The sequence below is a fragment of the Alternaria rosae genome, assembly GCF_020736505.1.
Source record: "Alternaria rosae strain MPI-PUGE-AT-0040 chromosome Unknown BKA58scaffold_5, whole genome shotgun sequence".
Taxonomy (NCBI): domain Eukaryota; kingdom Fungi; phylum Ascomycota; class Dothideomycetes; order Pleosporales; family Pleosporaceae; genus Alternaria; species Alternaria rosae.
This window is the reverse complement of record NW_025763574.1, coordinates 472,354-492,506: the sequence shown is the minus strand read 5'-3', so window position 1 is coordinate 492,506 and position 20,153 is coordinate 472,354. Positions and strand designations below refer to the sequence as shown.

The 20,153-nt window shown below is 52.2% G+C and overlaps 8 protein-coding genes across 8 annotated transcripts; 1 reads left to right on the top strand and 7 right to left on the bottom strand.

The window, feature by feature from the left end:
* Window positions 1-701: 701 nt before the first annotated feature.
* On the bottom strand, window positions 702-1,814 carry BKA58DRAFT_384399 (aflatoxin biosynthesis ketoreductase nor-1). The gene has a single exon (XM_046170262.1). The coding sequence runs from the start codon at window positions 1,722-1,724 to the stop codon at window positions 924-926; it is 801 nt and encodes a 266-aa protein (XP_046024952.1). The 5' UTR covers window positions 1,725-1,814; the 3' UTR covers window positions 702-923.
* A 672-nt stretch (window positions 1,815-2,486) lies between these two features.
* Window positions 2,487-2,888, bottom strand: BKA58DRAFT_295559 (uncharacterized protein; the record flags this gene model as incomplete). Its single annotated transcript, XM_046166883.1, has 1 exon — window positions 2,487-2,888. A coding segment is annotated over one exon (402 nt), but the record flags the coding sequence as incomplete, so codon positions are not given.
* An 880-nt stretch (window positions 2,889-3,768) lies between these two features.
* Window positions 3,769-4,488, bottom strand: BKA58DRAFT_316440 (uncharacterized protein; the record flags this gene model as incomplete). Its single annotated transcript, XM_046167579.1, has 2 exons — window positions 3,769-3,931; window positions 4,052-4,488. The coding sequence occupies 2 exons, from the start codon at window positions 4,486-4,488 to the stop codon at window positions 3,769-3,771; spliced, it is 600 nt and encodes a 199-aa protein (XP_046024950.1).
* An 841-nt stretch (window positions 4,489-5,329) lies between these two features.
* On the bottom strand, window positions 5,330-8,841 carry BKA58DRAFT_439647 (uncharacterized protein; the record flags this gene model as incomplete). Its single annotated transcript, XM_046173702.1, has 6 exons — window positions 5,330-5,654; window positions 5,707-6,320; window positions 6,369-6,496; window positions 6,545-6,617; window positions 6,671-8,586; window positions 8,640-8,841. The coding sequence occupies 6 exons, from the start codon at window positions 8,839-8,841 to the stop codon at window positions 5,330-5,332; spliced, it is 3,258 nt and encodes a 1,085-aa protein (XP_046024949.1).
* Window positions 8,842-8,963: 122 nt separating this feature from the next.
* Window positions 8,964-11,607, bottom strand: BKA58DRAFT_338449 (kinase-like domain-containing protein). Its single transcript, XM_046168289.1, has 4 exons — window positions 10,842-11,607; window positions 10,367-10,791; window positions 9,438-10,317; window positions 8,964-9,386 (listed from the first exon to the last, which is right to left on the bottom strand). The coding sequence occupies exons 1-4, from the start codon at window positions 11,401-11,403 to the stop codon at window positions 9,286-9,288; spliced, it is 1,968 nt and encodes a 655-aa protein (XP_046024948.1). The 5' UTR covers window positions 11,404-11,607; the 3' UTR covers window positions 8,964-9,285.
* A 319-nt stretch (window positions 11,608-11,926) lies between these two features.
* On the bottom strand, window positions 11,927-13,250 carry BKA58DRAFT_411329 (uncharacterized protein; the record flags this gene model as incomplete). The annotated part of the gene is made up of 2 exons (XM_046172287.1): window positions 11,927-12,100; window positions 12,150-13,250. 2 exons carry the CDS (start codon window positions 13,248-13,250, stop codon window positions 11,927-11,929), a joined length of 1,275 nt encoding a protein of 424 aa, XP_046024947.1.
* Window positions 13,251-14,675: 1,425 nt separating this feature from the next.
* BKA58DRAFT_315284 (L-Aspartase-like protein) lies at window positions 14,676-16,322 on the top strand (the record flags this gene model as incomplete). The annotated part of the gene is made up of 2 exons (XM_046167516.1): window positions 14,676-16,075; window positions 16,127-16,322. 2 exons carry the CDS (start codon window positions 14,676-14,678, stop codon window positions 16,320-16,322), a joined length of 1,596 nt encoding a protein of 531 aa, XP_046024946.1.
* A 1,245-nt stretch (window positions 16,323-17,567) lies between these two features.
* On the bottom strand, window positions 17,568-19,026 carry BKA58DRAFT_171184 (uncharacterized protein). Its single transcript, XM_046165173.1, has one exon. The coding sequence runs from the start codon at window positions 18,905-18,907 to the stop codon at window positions 17,819-17,821; it is 1,089 nt and encodes a 362-aa protein (XP_046024945.1). The 5' UTR covers window positions 18,908-19,026; the 3' UTR covers window positions 17,568-17,818.
* Window positions 19,027-20,153: the final 1,127 nt, after the last annotated feature.

The following is a 20,153-nucleotide window of genomic DNA, read 5'->3' as shown; positions in this document are numbered from 1 at the left end:
TAAGACTAGTATTAGTGCTGCTAGTTAATAATGTTAGAGATTTTCGAGTTTACTATTAGGTCTAACATAGTAACGCGTTATCGCGTAATTCTAAAAAAAAGTACACTATAGGTCTCGTCTCTTAGGCCTAAGAGAGATAATCTAGTTTTATAAATAATAGAATAACTAGTTAATAATCTATGTAAGAGATAAACTATTTAAGTTAACTATAATAAGTATAATAATAAAATCTAATATATTCTTATACTTATTATCTTAAGTTCTATTCTCTCTAGCTTTCTATTTAAGAGAGAGGTTTAGAAAAACTATAGCTTCTTTAGCTTTACTAGTCTTTTAGAGACCTAGTCTTAGTAGAATACTAAATCTAATTATATAACTCTAAGCTCTATAATTATTATTACGTTCTAACTTAGCTATAGTTAGTCTTTAACCTCTTTACTCTATGTTAAGAAGAGAATTCTTTATATTACTTATAATAATATTATATAATTACTACTTCTTCTAATTTTTAAAGAGCTATTAAGTTAAGTATACTATTATCTTAATAGAGTATTTTAGTGTATTATCTTTATAGTATTACTTTAGAAACGTTATAGATAGTTATAGCTTATTAGGTTATTAGTATTACCTCTTATTAGATAGCCTATATTACAAGCTAAATATCTACTTTATTTAAAATCTTTTCTATACTATTAAGTTAAGGCATTATTATAATATACTTAAAGTTTAGTTAGGTCTTAGCAAAAGTGCGTTACTCGCTTGTCTGCGTTACTTGCTATGCACCTACATTAACGTTCATTATTTCCTGAATGTAAATAAGCTTTGTATCTGCTCTTAGGGCTTTTGGTACTCAAACAATAGATATATATACTATCTAAGCGGGATATATACGCAAATGTACGAGTCCTTCTAGTATCCCTGACTTACCACGGCAGAGTCTTGCCTTCATATGTGAGGAATTGACCGGAATGCTCCGCCGTCGCATTGTCAATGACTTTGATCATACCACAGACGCTCTCTTCCAGCGTTGTCGGCGGTTGCTCAATGTCGTAGTCGATGGCTTTGAGCGCCAACTGCCACTGGTCCACGACATACTGGCCCGCTCGCGTCTGGACCCATCCAGGATGCAGGGGAATGGCAATCAGACGCGTGTTCCCCTCTGTGCCGTTGAATTCGAGATGGATGGAGCGCGCTAGCCAGTTCTGTGCCGCTCGGCTAGGACCATAGGCACCGCCGCCAAACGGGTCCATGTCGGCTATGCTTCCGACTGAAGAGGTGACCCAGATAAGTTTAGGTGTGGATTTGGCTTGCAGTAGATATGGTTTCAGGCCCTGGAAGACGAGCAGAGGCGCGATGGTGTTGGTCTCGAAAGCTGCGCGCAAGTCTTCGGCTGTGGTCTCGCTTGGTGGGACCATTGGCTGTGCGCCTCCAGCGTTGAGGACCAGAACGTCAATATGCTGAATATCCAATTCGGCGAAACTACTTTCCACCTGCTTGGGGTCGATAGCCGTGGAGAAGTCGTACTGTATGATCTCCAGCTTGCTGCCAGTCCCTGTCCAGATGCTCTTGATCTCGTCTTCCAAGACATGTTTGGCTTGCTCGCTACGGACTGTGGCGACCACCGTGTGTTGAGGACGCGCAAGAAGCGATTGCACAAGGCCAAGACCAAGACCTCGATTTGCTCCGGTGACGACATATACTGTGTTGTCTGTGGCGGCCGACATTGGTGATATTGGTGTGATGCAAAAGTGTTTGGCAGGTACAGAAAAAGGAGGAATATCGGGAGCGGCGATGCGGCATGCCTTATATACTAGGATTCTGTTGCCTGGAGAAAGCCTTGGAAGGCCGCCCCACGACGCTTCGACCTAAAGATAAGCGCGGTATGCTGACTTCGACACTTTACCTGCCTCATTTGGCGCGACTACCACATCCCAAGAATGCCGAACCAGGGTCAGCCAACACGATCGGCATCGCCCACTGTGAGTAGTCAGATACGTAGGCGACTGCCTTCGTGATCAAAATCATGAGTGACGCACAGATGCCAGCGATTCGACAGTATACCTATCTTGCACGCAATGGAGCTAAATGTAAGTCCTAGACCAACATACCTGTTATACGCCGTATACAAAGAAGCAGCTAAAGAGCTGCCCTGCAGGCTGATAATAGCAGATCAACGAAAATTCGTAAATCTCCAAGGTATTGCAAGCTCCCGAGTCTTCAATATTGCCCTTGTATGAGATATACGCGCAATCCTAGCTTATCGGAATTGGCGCTGAGTAACACTGCTTTCTAGCATTCATCTCAAACAAACCAGGGAAAAAGATCTCAGGGCACAAATTCGCCCTGGAATACTCCAAAGCATACCAAACCTTGACAAGCAAGACATACTCGAAAGCTGGACACTGTAAATATCGGAGACTAATCGGAGACAAGGTCCTCCCAATGCCAGCCACCGTGCCGTTGCCATGGCCCCAACACCATCGTCCTCTTCGCGGAAGACTCATTCCATTCCGCCCAATCTCGCGTCTTCGCCTTCTTCCCCACTCACTCAAGTCTCCAGCGTCATCTTCATCGACTGTACCTGCATCCCATGGACCCTCTCCGTCCCAGCTTTCACTCATACTGTCCTGCCCTTCATTATCCACGATATTCTCAACTCCACTCTCCAACACTAGGATCTCTTTGCTTTCACTCTCCGTCATTCTCTTTAGCTCAGTTCCACGTTCCACCTCGACGATCGCTCGTTTGAGTGCGCGCTCGTAGCTTTTGCGGCGGAGATAGGTATGCTCGAGTACCAGCAGGAGCATGACTAGAAAGATGACGATGGAGGCAGTAATGATGCCCGCCTTGACTGGAGTGCTGAGCTGAGAGGAGACGCGAGGTGTTTCCGCTGAGTGACCAGGCGGCATGGTCGAGTCATCTCGGTGCAACACTTGACTGAGTGAGATACAATTATCCGAGACGGTTCCAGCCCCTGAAGATCGTGATGTACTGACTGAGTGTCGCGCCTGCGCAATGCCAGTCGTTGTCGCCCGAGCTTCAGAAGAGCAGGTCTAATACAGTCCATTAGTCGCGTATACCTAGGTGACAACAGCATCAAAAACAACACTTACCGCACAACCAGTCTCCTCATTTCCAGAAAAAGCCGTGTCGCCGACTGACGAGGCACATATAAGCCTCGTTTTTGTAATCGCACTCAGCAATGGGAACTTCAAAGTGCAGTGTGACTAACAAGAACAACGCGCGTTGAGGCTGAACAAAGAGGTCGTTGACAAGAAGAGGGGAAAGCGGCGAGTTTGCGCTCGAGCAAAACAATCACAACAGTCTCGTCGTGTCTATCTGCGGTAGTGTACCTGCAGTACCACCTCAACGAAGCAACGTCTCCAACGTCAACATGTCGTTTTCGCAGCCTCAATCACACCCAGTGCTTTTCATCTATATCAGTAGTCGCGATAAGAGCCCTGATCTGATGCGGGAAATTCATCATCTTGGTTGAAAATTGCAACATTAATGACAGCAACCACAGCTGACGTCTATCTTGGCAGAATCAGCCTGTCAAAGTCATGATCGTAAATATGATATGATGAGATGCTGAAACACGTCCCTCCCGCCACTGGACGCACAACATACATGTTGTGTGACATAGACTCAGAACAACAGTTTGCTCCCTCCCAACGCAACAACATTACAATTCGTCTGAACAAATACCAAACATCACTTTCCACAGCGTCGCCTCGATAATCGGCCTCCTATCTACCCACCATCTTTTCAACGCACCTCCGACCCCTCAATAACAAGCTCCTTTCTCACACTCAGGTAACTCCCAATCTCGCACCTCAGTCCATCGAACGGTCTGCCAAGAAGACACGTGAGGTAGCTACTCGATTCCTGTGGGTCGTTCGCCGTAATCGCCGTTGCGCCGTCAAGTATGCTGGCGCGACCATCGCTGCCTTCCCTGTATGCCGAAATGAAAGTGTTAACACAGTCAAAATACGTGATGGTTTCGTACCCCATCAGATGCAGGACGATGAGGAAGTAGAACGAAACATACCCGACGCGATGAACCCACAGCCAAAAGCTCAACTCCGGCCTCCGTTCACCAAGCGCCGCATATCCCGTCATTCCAAACGACACATCACCTACTCCACCCTGATCATTCACACAGCCCACCACGTCCTCAATAATAGTACCGTTCTTCATCGTACCCTTGCAATTCCATTTCGATGTTCCTAGGGGAGCCTCCTCAGGCACCACCACATCAAAGTCGATCGTAGAATCGAACTTTGAGCTTTCGGGCCAAGGCCCGCTGCCGGGGATGCCGGTGCTGGTGCTCATCATGTGCATGTTTAGGCGGGGGATGTGCCATGTTTCTTCTGCGGCGAGAGAGGGTTCGCGGGCGGAAAGAGAATAGCGGAGGGGAGAGGGGAGTGCGATAGTGAGGGAGATGAGAAGGGGGAGGAAAGTTATGAGGGGCGATGGGATTATCATGATGTAAGTTCTGGCCGGTGATTAAGACGTTCGGTATCAGTGCTTTGGCTTCTATCGTGGGAGGTTGATCCAGGCTGAGTTGAGCGATGTCGAGAGCGATAGAACTTAGATGTCTAGCATCGCAACCCTTTACCCACGGCTGATATATATTTCAATCAACAGCACACATTCTTCTGTTGGTCCTACGCCCCCATGTTTGCTCGTCACAATGTAATATGACCCATATAATCCTGCGCCATGACGTGACCCTGGTACGCAGTGCATCGAACCATAGCCCCATCCCAGCCTATAATGCATGTAAGCAGCGCCAGCATACCAAGTCTCTTACGAGAACATCATCATCCTTTCAGCTCAAAGGCTCGTATAATGCATCGGGACCGAGTAGAGTCGGCTATATAAACTAGTACAAGCATTCCTGAATTATTGGTGTCGCACACAGCGCCGCTTAGTGGCGTCAGCGGTCGCACCAGCGGTCGCACGAACAGGGTGTGTCCAGGGAAACGGTTGCATGCTCATGCACGGATACGGGTACCTCAATATATATCCTGCGCGCTCTATGAGATAGTGCTGATAAGAAAGGTTGAGAGCATTCGATGTGCACTCAATGTCGCTGACTGCTGTCCGTCGTACCTGCATGTCCGTTCGTGCGCCGTTACCAAACCCCTCCTCCGTGAAACATATCAAACCAAAACGCCACTAGGCTACCGTAGTATCCGTACTTTCGTTCATGCCTCCTGCGCAAGTATCGTAATAGTCTGTGCCAAACGCTTCCATTGATCAGAGAACTGCAACGCTCCTCCTCACCCGCAGTGCCATCTCCGCCATACTCGAGAGATTCCACTCACCCTGAACACCCTGTGCCACCGGAATGTGCTCTCCGGAGTTGATAACGTGCACTTTCATCTTCTCGTGGTACTTGAGACCAGGCAGAAGTTTGGGGGGTGACGAGGAAGTATTGGCTTGTGTTCTCTTGGCATGCAATGTCCACCATGCGCTCATGTACCATGCGTTCGTTGCGGGGATCCATACCCTGGTTGATTTCGTCGACGACGCGGAATGGTGACTGGGCGAGATCCTGTAGCGCCATGAGGTAGAAGATTGTTGACACGGCGCGCTCGCCACCAGACTGGCGGTGAGAGTTCAATACGCTGAGCGGTTCGTTCTCTCTGTTGGGATCATTAGCTAGGTTTGCGTATGAGCATCATAATTTGAGCTTACCGAAAGCGGACTGAGATCTGGACGGACCAGTTGTCAAAGTCGTCTTCGTCTTTGTTCACCTCGACTTCACCAGCGCATCCAATTTGCTCGAAGTTGTGCGCGAAAGCCCCGCTGATCCTTCGAATGAGAATGTCGAGTTCGGGCTCCCACTTCTCGCGGATCTCTGTAATGTCATCTTTGATCTCTTCGAGACTGGCAGCGTACTTTTCCAGGTTCTCACGCGTTGTCTTGATGTCTTCCTCACGCCTCTGGTAGGCCCTGATCGCCCCAGGATTACCTTCGGCCATCATGTCCAGCCGGGCGTTGACCGACTGAACCTCTAGCTCCAAGGCTTCGAGTGTGGGAAGCTCTTTGTATTCCATGACGATCTGCCTTTCTTCCTCGCTGAGACTGTAAATGTCTCTCTGTGTAGCCTCTTGCAATTCTCTGTACCTGGCCCGAAGACCTCGCTCGTGATTCGCGCGTTCGGTGATCTTGGATTCTTGTGCTTTCTGTTTGTCCAGGATCGTGCGATTCTCTTTTATGAGACTCCTGAGTTCCGACTTAACTTCGATGAGCCGAATCTCGGCCTCGACAAGTGACTCGTGGAATGCCCTCATTTGGGTCACAACTTTCTGTGAGATCGTCAGCACTACTCCGGAAAAGGAATGTTTGTAACTTACACCATATTCAATTGTCAAGTTCGCTACATGCAGTGACGTAGCACGAGCGTCGGTTTTGATAGATTTGATGCGGGCCGTGGTCTCTGCGTTCTCCTGTGTTTTGTTGTGCAGGTCGGTTTGTTTTGATGCTACACATGATTAGCAAGTAGTGCTTCTCGCATAGCTAAGACACCCACCAATTTTGTCGGGGAGAGCTTCCCATTCGGCCAAAGCCTTTTTGAGGCCTTCCTGCTCGGCCTGTACAGCATCCTGCCAGATTGTCAGTGCTTTGCGCCTTCGCATCCAGTGGCAGTAGTATGTACTTTCTGTTGTTTGAGATCTTCATTCTCCTCCTCAAGTTTGCTGACATCGGTTTTGAGGAGGTTGTGATTTTCGATTAGCTCTTCTTTCTCTCGCACCAGCCCTTTTTGCTCCTCGATGATGTCTCGCAACTCCTCCGTATTGCCTGGTTGATCTACAAACCATTGCGCCGATCTCAGTGGCGTAACAGATGTAGAAGACTGGTTGTAGCGTGAGATAACGCGATAGGTATCCGAACCACTGACCCAGCTACGAATCGGGCTTTGCTTCTCCACAACGTCATGCAGCGCATTGGATATTGGTGTTGCAGCATATGCAATCTGGTGCACTTTACAACTATCGCAAAGCATCGCTAGTACCTGGTCGGGTCCATTGAGGTAGTCCAAAATGTACCCTTCGAACCCTAATTGGGCCAGGCCTGTCTTGTCAACGGGGGATTTATAAGAAGAAAGCGGCTTTGGTGATGTTCGGAGATAAATATCATTGAGTCCTTGTCCGCCGTTGGCTTTCTTGGTGATAAGACGATTCTGCAGCAGCTTCTGATCCTCGTCGTGGGTAAAGGTGATGGCAATGATATCGCCTCTTCGCATTTGGTTCTCAACGGCCTGGGCATACCTGGCTTCTATGACAGAACATTCCAGTATCGGCGGGCCGTAGATTCTACCTTTTAACTGCAAAGATGCTTTGTTCTGTCGGATCCAGTCCCATGCAGCAGCTGTTTGGGGGGATAGTTTCATCAAAAGGCTCGCTTGCTTTCCGCTCTGTGTGTTCAGTCGTTCCCGGTTAGCGTTCAGCTGTGCGCTTCGCGCCGAAATGCTGCCTGCGCGGGTAGCTAGCTCTTTCATGCTACTTCTCTTGTCGGAGATAAGGCTCGTCTTAGTAGAGATCTGATCGCGAAGATCTGACTTGCGCTGCTCGTAAGATTCGGCGTCGAGTTGCGCGGGCCGGTCCTTTCGTTGTGCTTCCAGCCTAGTGATATCGCGGTTGAGACGAACCATGTCATCTGCGCGCTTTCTCTTTAGACTCAATTCGGCTTTGATTTGATTGTCGGCTTCCGCCGCTTTCGCTCTGCTGGTGTCAATCTTTGTTACGAGCTTTTCGGCCTGTGCCTTGATCATGTCGACGCGGTTCTTGCGAAGGTTTACGATTTGCTCAATATCGTTCTGATATGTTTCGACTTCTGCTTGAGCCCTTCGCGCTGGTTCTATGTCGATGTTGATCTGATCGAGTTCCAGTCTGGCGTCTCGAATCTCTGCCTTTACTGCAGTAATCTCAGTCTTGAGAATTTTTGTCTCAATGATAGGCTTGACCGACTTCAAACACTTCGACTTCCGCACAAGGCCTTCTCGTTGATGGTAGCGGTCCACGTCATCTTTTGTTGTGGTTTGTGCTTTCTCCAGCATGACTAGATGGCTCTGTTCGTTCTTCTGCTTCGTCTCCAAAGCGCGTTCCTTTGTACGCAGTTCCTTGAGCTGATCATGCCATGCTACCATATGCGGAGGCGCTGCAGCGCGTTGGGTCTCTCGTAATCTATCGACGTCGCTCATCCTCGCGAACTCCACCACACGGTCTTGCGGTAAGAACTGGCAGAGGTTGTCGATCTGAATGGAATATCGCCTGGCCATTGCTTTTACAGCATCCTTCGTCGCATGTGAGCCATCAAGGAAGAAGACGGACTTGTTGTCGCGCTTGCGTATGACACGCCTGACAATGCGATTGGGGCCGTTGCCGGGACCCGTTGCAAGCTCGATCTCGATGGTGGCTTCGGCAGCACCGTGTTTGACGAATTGCCCCACCTCTTTGGCTCGTCCCAAGTGTTCGCTGCCCCATCCTAAGCCCAGACAGATTGCGCAGACCAAGGTACTCTTTCCAGTGCCGTTGGGACCGATGACCATGTTCAGGCTTGGCCCCAGATGAACTCGGCAGGCGTGTATGTGACGAAATTGACAAGCTTGACCCTGACGAGGGAACCTGCCTTGAAGTCACCTTCAGCGTATGCGGTCGAGCCGTTCGGGTCGCCGTTCGTTTGCGCGGAACTGGAAGGCGCGTCTCGGCCATGGCGGGCGCGTTTGCCGTTTGTGGAAGGCGAGGATGAGGCATCGGAAGGCTCGTCGACGCCCTCGCTGATAGCGCGCGACGGGCGCTTTCGTCCTCGCTGAACTAGACCGGGCATCGTGGTGATGTCGTATGTAGGTTGACGTAAGGGTGGAGTGGGCTTTGCGATTGAGGGGACGAAAGGGCGGGAACTAGCACCTAGCGCGTCGCCTGGGATCCCGCGGTCAGGTGATTTCGTGTGGTCATTGAGTATACAGGTTGCATTCCACGTTCTCAGTAATCACTGCCTTCATACTTGTATACTCATCTACTGATACACGACTTCTCGAATGCATGCAACGCACTCGCCCGCCCAATAAACTATGCTGTCCCAACTAAACGCCAAATCTGATAATCATACTATGACGTGCGACCTGGCAAGCGACTACTCATGCACGCATCTCGTAACTCGTCTCAACTTCACAGCTCTTAGGCACTGCGATAATGACAAGAAGTAGATGTACACAGGAGAGAAAGCGCCAACGCAACCAGTGCTTCGGCAAACAGAGCGAAACAGATATTTTCAGAAGATCGTGCCGAAGTTCTCCTCAACCATGGGAAGTGGTTTCCTTGGACTCGATGGTTTGCCGTTCTCATCGGCTGTCTTCTTGTGGCGGAATGTGACTACAGAATCATTAGCGATTGACATGGACAAAACTGAGGATGAAGACTTACATCCAACGAATAGGCCCTTGCCCATCTGGACGTTGCGGTCCTGCATGGCCTCCAAGGCAGCCTGCTTCTCGTGTACTTCCTTGTATTTTGCCATGTCGGCTTCGCTACCGAAGTCGTCAAAGTATCCGGCATCCGTCTCACTGTCCAGTTCGGGTACAAAGGGTGCCTTCTGCTCCCTCAGCCTCGCCCAGTCAACTTCTGCGAAGTACTGATGGGCATGGATCTCGGAGATATTACGGAAGCGGGTAGACTTGGAAGCCACGAGACGGATGATGAGGTCCCATGTGCGCTTCGAGAGGAAGTAGGATGGGTCTTCATAGACGGGCTTCCGGAGCACCTTCTTCCACTGCTTCAAGTTCTGCCAGGTCTCGTCTACTGTGGCACCGGCGAATGGTGGATAGCCGGCCAGAGCCTCAAACAACATGCATCCCAAACTCCAGTAGTCAACTGTGTAGTCGTACTCGTCGCCCTTCAACACTTCAGGTGCCATGTAATCGGGGCTGCCGACGATACTCTTTGCGTAGTTGACATCTCGCTCGCGAAGAGAGCGGTAGTTCTCTCGTCGCTGGGCTGCTGATCGCTCTTCGATGGGTCGGCCGAATGGCGAAATGACATCGCTGACGGATTCGAGCTTGATGCGCATAGACTCAATCTTGGAGGGTGCAAGGATACCAGCTGCAAGACCAAAGTCGGTCAACTTCACATGGCCAGTACTGTCGATCAGGAAGTTTTCGGGCTTTAGGTCGCGATGGATGTAACCCAACTGATGTAGCGAGTCGATACACGAGAACATTTCGGCGATGTAAAAACGCGCATGCCGGTTGTGCAGGACACCAGTGTTGTTGAGAAGGGTTCGGAAGTCGCCTCCAGGGACGTATTCCTAGCAAATGTCAGTACACTGTTCAATGCCGGCTGTTGATGCGGCTCACCATCGCAAGGTAGATGCTCTTGTCGTCTTGAAAGGCGTAGAGCAAGCGGACCAGCCACTCGCTCTTAGCAGTGGTAAGGATATCGCGCTCTGTCAAGACGTGGCGAACCTCGTCCAGCTTGAACAGCAGCTTCTTGCTCATGACCTTTAGAGCGCACACTTCACGCGAATCCTTCTTCTGGGCCAAATAGACCTGTCCATAGCCACCCTGGCCGACCTGTGTGAGAATCTGGAAGTCACCCTGCCTTAACCGAGTGCGTCGCTTGCGGAGGTTGGCACGCTCACGGCCGAGGTATTGTGTGAGGGCATCGTTGTACTCTTCTTCGGGTGTGTCTGGAGGGGGAGGGTTCTGAGCCTTGAACTGGGAGAGACGGCTCTGGCGGCTGTGTACGTAGGTGAGGAGGTCGTAGTAGTAGTCGAGGAAGTCTAGATAGCCATTAGCACTGGATAGCCGTGGTGCAAGGCAGGCAGCTTACACAGCTGGGTCACGTTTGCCAGGCGCTTCACGGCTGGCTTTCGCGCCTTCTCGAGTTCTTCTGGGGAAAGACGCTGGGGGCCATTGATGTAGCGTGTCGATTGGCCGTCCTCGCGCGTCCTGTAGGGCTCCTGGCGCGACTGCGCTGCGTGTGTGAGGTAGCTCGACTCCTTCTGCAGGCCCGGGCGGCCACTCGGGGGGGTGTTCTCCTGATTTGACTTGCGTGTGGGGCTGCCCGGTGCGAGACTGGGACTATCCATGGTGCTGTAGTCAGCGCCATTGCTGCCGATCTGCAGTTTGTTGGGTGATGTGGGCGATCCGGGCTTCGTCTTGGAGGGCGAGCCCATGGTGGGCAGCAGCCGCATGGCATTTTCGAAGACGTGCGGCAGATCGAACGCGCCGGGCGGTTGGTGGTGTTTGCTTGGGCTGCCCTGGGGCGTCTGCTGCGGGCTCATGAAAGCCTCGCCCGTCGGGGTGCCTGGGCGATCCATTGCGTTGTCGCGGGTCTGGAGTGGAGGGGGAGGGGCGGGCAGTTGGAAGCTGTCTCTGTTGCTGTCCTCCATGGCGCGATGGCAACTAGGCGACGGAGAAGGAGCGGTGGATGGCAGCAGCTAAGAGCAGTGGGGCGCGAGCAGGCACGAAGAAGCAAAGAGTCGGCAGTGGGGGCGCAAGCAATCGGCGACAGTGGTTATGCAGTCCAGTATCTCACACGACGTTGCAGTCTGACGGGTGCAGGGCGAAGAGGGTCAAGGTTGTGTTGATGGCGGGGTGCATGTTTGGGGCTAGGTGGGCTCCGGGCAACGATGAATTCCAGGCATCCCGGGAAGTGGAGCCCAGATCGACGCAAGGGCTGCACATGCAAAAGTGCTATCCACAAAGATGCTGATGTTTATATGCCCCTCCCTACCATGCTATGTACATGTCCAGTCTGATTCCTCTTCACCCTAATTACGCACTTGTTGTGCAACACTCACCAAAACACCCTACCCATCTGCAACGCCTCGATCGCCCTGCCAAGGCCATCTGTGTAAAACAATGATATCATAGCTTCGAAAATCACATCCTGAGTCGAATCCCTCGCATCGCTCACGCCTGCGGAAAGTGGCTGTAGAGATCAGTGACGTGCATATTCTGGCGAGCGAGTAGATCAAGAAACGCTTGCCCCTGCATCATGCTCGGCATAAATCGTGGTGTTTCGATGAGCTGCTTCCGACACATGGGGCAGGTGACTTTGTTCTTGTGTGTTCTGCACGTCTCAAACTAGGTCATGTGAGCAGGCATCTGCTATCTCCAAGGGACTACCACTTACCCATTGACCTATGCAGAACTCTCCGAAGGTGTGTCCGCACGAGAGTTCAATGGCGATTTCTTCCTCTTCTGTAGGTGACACATGTGTAGCGGCATAGTCCTTCTGGCATATGTCACAAGCCTTGGACGCTTTCTCTGGAAGCGCACTTGGTAGATGCCGTTGGAGGCTGTTTTTCAATTGATCGATTTGGCGAGCAGTAGCGATATTAGGATCGAATTGAGGCGGGTAGCGGCCCGCGATACGCGGCCGCACCTCTCTAGATCGATGCCTCATACGATTCAGTGGCGGTGCACGGGCAGCCGCTTCTTCTGCGTCAGACGACGTGCTCGAATGGGAGAGGTCAACCGAGTATCGGTCAAAGTTGCGGCGATTCGACGTGCGCGGGGATACGCTACGGTCTGAGCGGCGGTTCGGCACCTCGTGTGACGTCCACTGACGTGCAGGCAATCCAGAATACATTGGCTCACCTGGGTGGATTGCTTCTTGAAGAGGTAGTCGCGGATGCTGAAACCGGGCTTCCGGGGGTGCTACTGAATCCCGTGCTTCAGGGAAGCGTGTAATGTCAGTAGGTATACTACCTGTCACCGCTCCGGCACTCATTCTGTGATCGTGTCGTCTGTAATCATGTCGATGTCGGGGATTTGAAGGAGGCGCTGCATGTGGTGACCCTAGTAGCGGAAAGTCGTGCCTCGGTGCTCCTGGGTGATGGCGTAGCTGGTCACCCTGGGAAATGACGCTAGGGTCATAGAATGCCTGGTCAGGATGTAGGTGCGGAGGCCCGCTCCAGGTTTGCGATGGTCTTTGAGGGTTTGTGAACTGGTACGAGTGTGCATGAGGAGCATAGTAGTGGTGACGCATTCCAATGGGTGGCAAAGCTGGACATAATTGTGGGTGGCTGCTAGTAGACACATTCGGTGCATCCTGAGCCTGAGACATGGAAGAGCTGCTATTGGGTATGTATGGATTTCGATACAGCGTTGGAAGTTGTTGTTGGAACGGTGTATGCGCAGCGAGAAGCGGGGCAGTCAGCTCAGCATCTGAGTTTCGAGCGCCTATCCTATCGTGAACCCAGAGAGCCGCGCCGTACTCAGACTCAGCCATACGAGCAGTTCTGCAGATGTCTTGCACCTTTTTTCACAGGCTGTATCGTTTCGTAAGCTGTGTCGATCGGTGGCGAGCAAAGGTCTGGAGGGACGCGGATGTTGACGCTATCGTGTACAGATTGCGAACAGCTGTCAGAATAACTCGGCCTTGATTGAGGCAGTCGTTGGGTAGAGGGGTTCGTAGTAGAAGGCTCGATCAGCGTCATGGGAGCCTTATCTGCGGCTAAGCAAGTACGTGCGGCCCAGCTGAAGCCGTGCTTCGCGGACGGAATAATGCAAAGGTGGAGTGGGCTTGGACACACAATAGCAGGCTGCAAAAGACAGCAGACAGCAGATACAAACAGGAGTGTTTGTTGAGGCTGGAAACTGGGCCGTAGGTGAAGATGAGGGGTTATTAGCTCCATGTTACGTTGGCACGCTCGAAGGCGAGCGCCCAGCATGGATCGAAAGGATGGTGGAGACAGATCAGGTGCACTCTGACTTGACTCGCTACGTTAATCTAATATGACCAGTCGTCGGAAGACGGAAAGCGCAGGGCACATGGTTCCAAGGCGTCACGCTGCGACCTAGCTTCCAGACGTACTTGGTCGTTTGCCCTCATAGCTCTAGATCGTCAGTATCGAATGCAGGAGCCATCATCATCACCCAATAAATCGGACCCTCAGCCGTACTCAGCGGCGCGATGCAGGCAGGAGTTTGGGTAGGGACAGGCTCTCGGTACGAGGTGTGTTTCACTCAACAGGGTGTGCCCGATAATGCCGAAGCTTTTGATCGGTGGCTATGCAGAGATTCCACTAGCCCGACCGGAGCGGCCAAAGCATATATGTGCAGAAGGTGAGCCAGAATCTCCAGCAGATGGCATAGACGCGGCCTTACAAGCGTCCTGCGCGGTGTGATGTTGAGAAAAGTTGGAACAGTGGCTGGCCGGGGCTGTGGGACATGAGCGAGACGCCCCATCAGCGCAGACGAGGCGACGGAACGCTTGACGTTGCAATGCGGAAGTCATCGCGGGCTAACCTTGGAATGCTGCGACTTTGGCGCCGGAGTACGGAAGGCGAGCGGCAGGAGAACATGGTGCTGAGCGGCGGTACTCTGAGCTGGCGGTACAAGTAAGCAGAAAATTCATGCCGACCACATTCTTCCATGTTCAAGTTTGCGTTCTTGGAGCCTTCATCCACCTGGGGCTTGGCACCTGACCAGTCATGTGATGACGAGTTATGCCGCGGGAGAGACCGGAGGCAATTCCCGCGAGCATGAGGTCAGAGCTCGGAACGGCAGCATTTTGCGTTGCAGCAATTGTCCATCTTCTGTCTTGCGACTTGCGACTTGCGCTCTAGTCTTCGCTGCGCACACCATTAGCCAATTCGGCGTCTTCTCCACCCTCTCCCCCCCATCCTGCCCCCCGCCAGCAGCTGCTGCTACCATGTTCCGAAGCGCAACGAAGCTCCGCGCCGCCGAGGCCGGAGCATTACGATCACTCGCACATGCGAAGGCCAGCCCCTCCTTCTGCTGTGCCCGCAGCACGCGTCCCCTCTCCACCACTCGCCATACCCCGCTGAAGACGCAGAGCCTCTTCCAGCGCCGCCAATTCAGCGTCACCAGCACCATGGCCAACACGCGCACCGAAAGCGATGCCTTTGGCGAGATCCAGGTCCCTTCGGACAAGTACTGGGGCGCCCAGACGGAGCGCTCGCTCGAGAACTTCAAGATCAACCAGCCCCAGGACCGCATGCCGCCGCCCATTGTGCGCGCCTTCGGCATCCTCAAGGGCGCGGCTGCGACGGTCAACATGAAGTTTGGGCTGGATCCCAAGCTCGGCCAAGCTATCCAGCAGGCCGCTGAGGAGGTGGCCTCTCTGAAGCTCATCGACCACTTCCCCCTAGTTGTCTGGCAGACGGGCTCTGGCACCCAGTCCAACATGAACGCGAACGAAGTCATCTCCAACCGTGCCATTGAAATCCTCGGCGGCACCATGGGCACCAAGAAGCCAGTCCACCCCAACGACCACGTCAACATGTCCGCCTCGTCTAACGACACCTTTCCCACCGTCATGCACATCGCTGCCGTTCTCGACTTCGAGGAGTCGCTCCTGCCTGCCCTCAGCAGCCTGAGGGACGCGCTGAAGAAGAAGGCCGACCAATGGGAGAGCTTAATCAAGATTGGCAGGACACACTTGCAGGATGCCACGCCCTTGACCCTCGGCCAGGAGTTCTCTGGCTACGTACAACAGCTCGACTTTGGCATCGAGCGTATAAAGACCTGTCTCCCACGCCTCAAGATGCTGGCCCAGGGCGGAACAGCCGTCGGAACCGGTATCAACACATTCAAGGGTTTCGCAGAGGACATTGCTTCGGAAGTCAGCAAGATGACCGGCAAGGACTTCGTCACCGCACCCAACAAGTTCGAGGCCCTCGCTGCCCACGACGCCATTGTCGAGGCCCACGGCCAGCTCAACACCCTCGCAACCTCCCTGTTCAAGATCGCCCAAGACATCCGTTTCCTCGGCTCTGGCCCGCGATGCGGTCTTGGTGAGCTGAAGCTGCCCGAGAACGAGCCCGGTTCCTCCATCATGCCCGGCAAGGTCAATCCCACACAGTGCGAGTCCCTCACCATGGTCTGCGCCCAGGTCTTCGGTAACCAGGCCGCTACCACCTTCGCTGGCTCCCAGGGTAACTTTGAGCTCAACGTCTTCAAGCCCGTCATGATCCGCAATCTGCTCCACAGCTCGCGTCTGCTCGCCGACGGCATGAGGAGCTTTGAGAAGAACCTCGTTGCCGGTCTTGAGGCGGATGAGAAGCGCATCAGCTCGATTATGAGCGAGAGGTGAGTTATTTCTCCCAAGTATTTGTTCGTTACATAACTAACCACACGCAGTCTTATGCTCGTCACCTGCCTCAACCCCGTCATCGGCTACGACGCCGCTAGCAAGACCGCCAAGTACGCTCACAAGAACAACCTCACGCTCAAGGAGGCTGCGCTCAAGCTCGAGGTCATCAGCGAGTCTGACTTTGACAAGTACGTCAGGCCCGAGCTTATGATCAATCCTTCCGAGTACAAGCCCAAGAACTAGGCGCCGTCATGGAAAATAAATAGTAAAAATGTAAAATACAATACAACACAGTAGCCGTTGGAGCGGCGTCAAGACCTCAGCGCTATTCAAAATACTTCGTCAACATCATCCTCATAGTATGAATATCGAGATTGTGATGCCGGCGCAATAGGACACTCGGGCGCAGTGCCAAGAACCTTATTGCAGAGATTTGTGAGGTGGGTTCTGACAGTCTTTGACGCACCTTGAAGCTATGAGCAGATGTAGAAGCATGGCATGCCATATCAAGTCAGCACTTTTGAAGATCCAAAGATATATTTACCAATACACATTAACTTCAACCAGCAAACGTATCCTCCATAGGAGAGTGTGAGTCATCCAGGATCAAATCAACATAACCCAAAACACCTTCGCAACCGTTCTCCGTATGCCTGGCCCCCCAACATATCGCCCAATATCAGATCTGGGTGCTGTTTCCACACCTCCGATTGAACCTTGTCACACTTAGAATTTCTACCCATGCCCTCTACCCAGATCCCATCATTTCCAGTGCTGGATTTATGCATCCATGTCCATGGCATCACTCCCCGCCTATTGCAACTGCCGTCCCATGGGCAATCGCACATCGGGGTGCCTTTCGGTTGACCATTACGTCGGCCTTCCCGGTTCTGGCCTCTGCTGCACCGCGCCCGTTGCCGCCCACAGAGTATGCTGCTCCTTGTTCTGTCTTTGTGCTTGTTGTTGAGCTTGTTGCTGCTCTTGCTGTGGCGCTTGCTGTGCTTGACGCTGTGCCTGCTGTTGTGCTTGCCGTTGCGTCGATTGCTGAACCTGCTTCTGCACCGATCGCTCAATTCGTTGTCATTTCTCAGGCACTCGTCGAAAGAACGTGGGTTGTCCAGGTGCGGTGAGGTCAATGATATCGGAGACTGGTTGGGTTCCTTGCCGAGCATCAGACGCAGCACCCCCTGCAAGCACCAGTGCGTGCTTCATGTGCATGGCCTGTTGGAATGCCACCGAAGTGGCAGCTGTATTTAGTGACCAAGTATCACGCATCGGACCAGGGTGTGTCAGACTCATCGCTGGTGGTGATGGATACGCAGACTGCGGTGCTGGTTCTGGAGAAGGCTGTGCGCCTTCTGGGCTTTGAAGTAGGTGCTGATCCGATTCATTAGTATAAGATCTCGAGTAGGCATCTTGAAGATGGTTTAGTAGGTACTCACGGGGAAAACGTGCTCTTGGACCAGCTTTTTGAGGGAAGTCTCTATGTTGCATAGGTGCTGGCCCCATCGCCTATTTAACAGCATGACATCACTCGCCATTCTCTGATGCAACTCGTCCAGATGTTCCTGGATGGTCTTATGGAGCGAGGAGGCGAGGAAGTTCCCAGCAGCAACAAATTGCTCCTGAGTAACACACTTGGCGAACTTGGCTGAAAGGTTGCTGCTCATCGTGTTGTAGTTGTCTTCCAATACGCTGACTCTCTTGTCAAGCTTCCAAGATGCAGCTGTACCACGGTGCTATTCCAATGCGGCGAGTCGGTCTTTGCAGTTTCCAAATGAGGCAAGTTCATTCTTCATGTGTAAGTCGATTGCATCAACCTTATTTCGAAGGTCATTGAGATCGGAAGCAGCTGTTGTGGTAGTCGGGGGTGTCAAACTCGGCGCCCGAATCGAAGAGTGGGCGACTTCCGACGCGCTCAGGCGGGCATCTAGGGAATCGAGTCTGGTATCTATGCCCTGAGAAGCTTGGAATGTCACATCATGTGATCCTGTAGCACTTTCAAGTTGCTCGACGCGCTGATTCATGCGTTCCAGTGCATGTGTCGAGGCCTTCGCAACCTCGAGCTCTTCGATACGTTTAGAGTTACGGTCCAGCACCAGAGCGGTTTTATTAAATGTTTTCGTATGCTCGAGAGTTTTTGCTTGCACGGATTCAACAGCGGTGGAGAAGTGATTTGTCGCTGTGTCGAGCTTTTCTGCCGTCTCGATTCTGAGCTTCTCTAGACCTTCGATCCAGGCAGTTCGATTGTGGCGTAAACCGTCCTGGTTATGGATCACTACTGTCTCGAAGCGGTCCTCTAAGTCCTCTCTCAGCTCTGCAATGCTCTGACTGTAGGTATTGCTGGACCGGTCCAGCCATTCAATTCGCTGTAGGAAATCTGGCACAACTCGATCTGTCCTTTTGAAGTGTGCAAAAGCAATAGTCATGTGGCCATCAAACTTGTTGGAGAGATCATTCAGCTGTTGACCGATCCGGGAGATCGACTTTCGTGAATCTTCGAGCGTAGTCTCTAGTCGCTGGTTTCGAGCCCTCTCAGCATCCAGCTCGTTTCGCAGCTGCTGATTTTGCGCTTTCAGATCACCAATATCGCTTTGCAGTCCCTCGATATCCGCTTCGAACTTCGTCTTAGCGTCTCCGACAAACTGTTTGAGATGCTTCATTTGCGCTTCCAGGTCGTCCACCCGCCCTGCTTGGAACTTGAGTCTGCCATAGACGAAGGCGAAACTCTTTTTCACGTCTCCGGTAACATTATCAGTGTTGATCCATGGATAGACGGTTGGGGCAGGTTTGCCCAAAGTCTGCTCCATGATGTTGGCTTTGGTCATCGCAAGTCCCACGGTTGTCGAGAGTTGCTTCCAGGAAAGACTCACGCTCCTCTGTAACGGGATTTTGGGTTTCTGCCTGCTGAACACCGGAATTTCTGAAGTAAACGGCTGACAACGAGAACCATTTCCCAGTCACGTGTAGAGCGCAGTAAGAAGCCGCATAATTACGGAAGAAGACGCAACGCATTGGGCCACGATCGATCCTCTCCACGGAACGTTGAAAGCGACAGCTCGACTTCTACTGTTCACCGCCACAAGCGAGCTGCAAAAGGGCGTTCGACATCTCCAGAATAGGCACTAATAGCGAGAGCACTAATGTCGCAGCGACAAGACCATTAGGTATATGGTTGGAGGGCGAGCAAACTGTGACATATCGGGCTGGAACTTTGCAGCCTGGTGGCGCCATCTGGATCTGTTTGCTTCATGACGGCGGAAATCTGCTCGTCAACTCAAAAGAAGGGCCTCAGGAACAAACGTGAGGCCGGGGACGTCGTTCTCGTCTCTGTCCACCCAATTGCGAAATACAGATGGAGGGTATGGACGCTGTTTTCCTTCCGGTAGGGTCGTAGGTAAAGACATCACTAGGCTGCAGAGCTGCAGGCGCGTATGGTTCCCAAAAGATAGGGAACTTGCTTTGACAGCCTGTCAACTTGGCCCAATTGTAATTAGGGCCTTCATGTTATTGTACGAAAGAGAAGATGGACACGATAAAGATAGAAGCGAGGCGAGCACGAAGCGGTCCGGTGCGGCGCTACTAGCACGTTAAGAAGAGCTAGCTTCGGCATTCAGTTCGCGTGCATCTCCCCCGCCGTTATAATGCCACCCACATGCTTTCAATACAGCCCGCTACACGCATGCTTGACTGTACGACCTTGCTGCAGCGATACTAAGGTTCTCGCTTTCCCTTGTTTGTCAGCCCCCAGCCGTGCCGCCGTGGCTTTTCTGTGCCATGTCGCTTGGCTTGCCGCTGCCTTGTCGGCTCAAGACGTCTGCCAATACCGTGCGTGAAAGCCGCTGGGCCATTACATGAAAACGACATGTCTCATCTATAAATGCACCGGCGATCTTCTCCAAGATCGTCTAATGAGCTTCTGTCATCGTTATGACGCGATCTGAGCTCCCCACTGGTGGGTGCGTATTGTCAGAGCGCCTTCTCATTCAGGAAGCACCTTCGTATGTGAGGGAGCTCGCATCTGTGGGACTGTACCCGGCTATAAACAATTGTGTTATACACGCTGGAATGTCG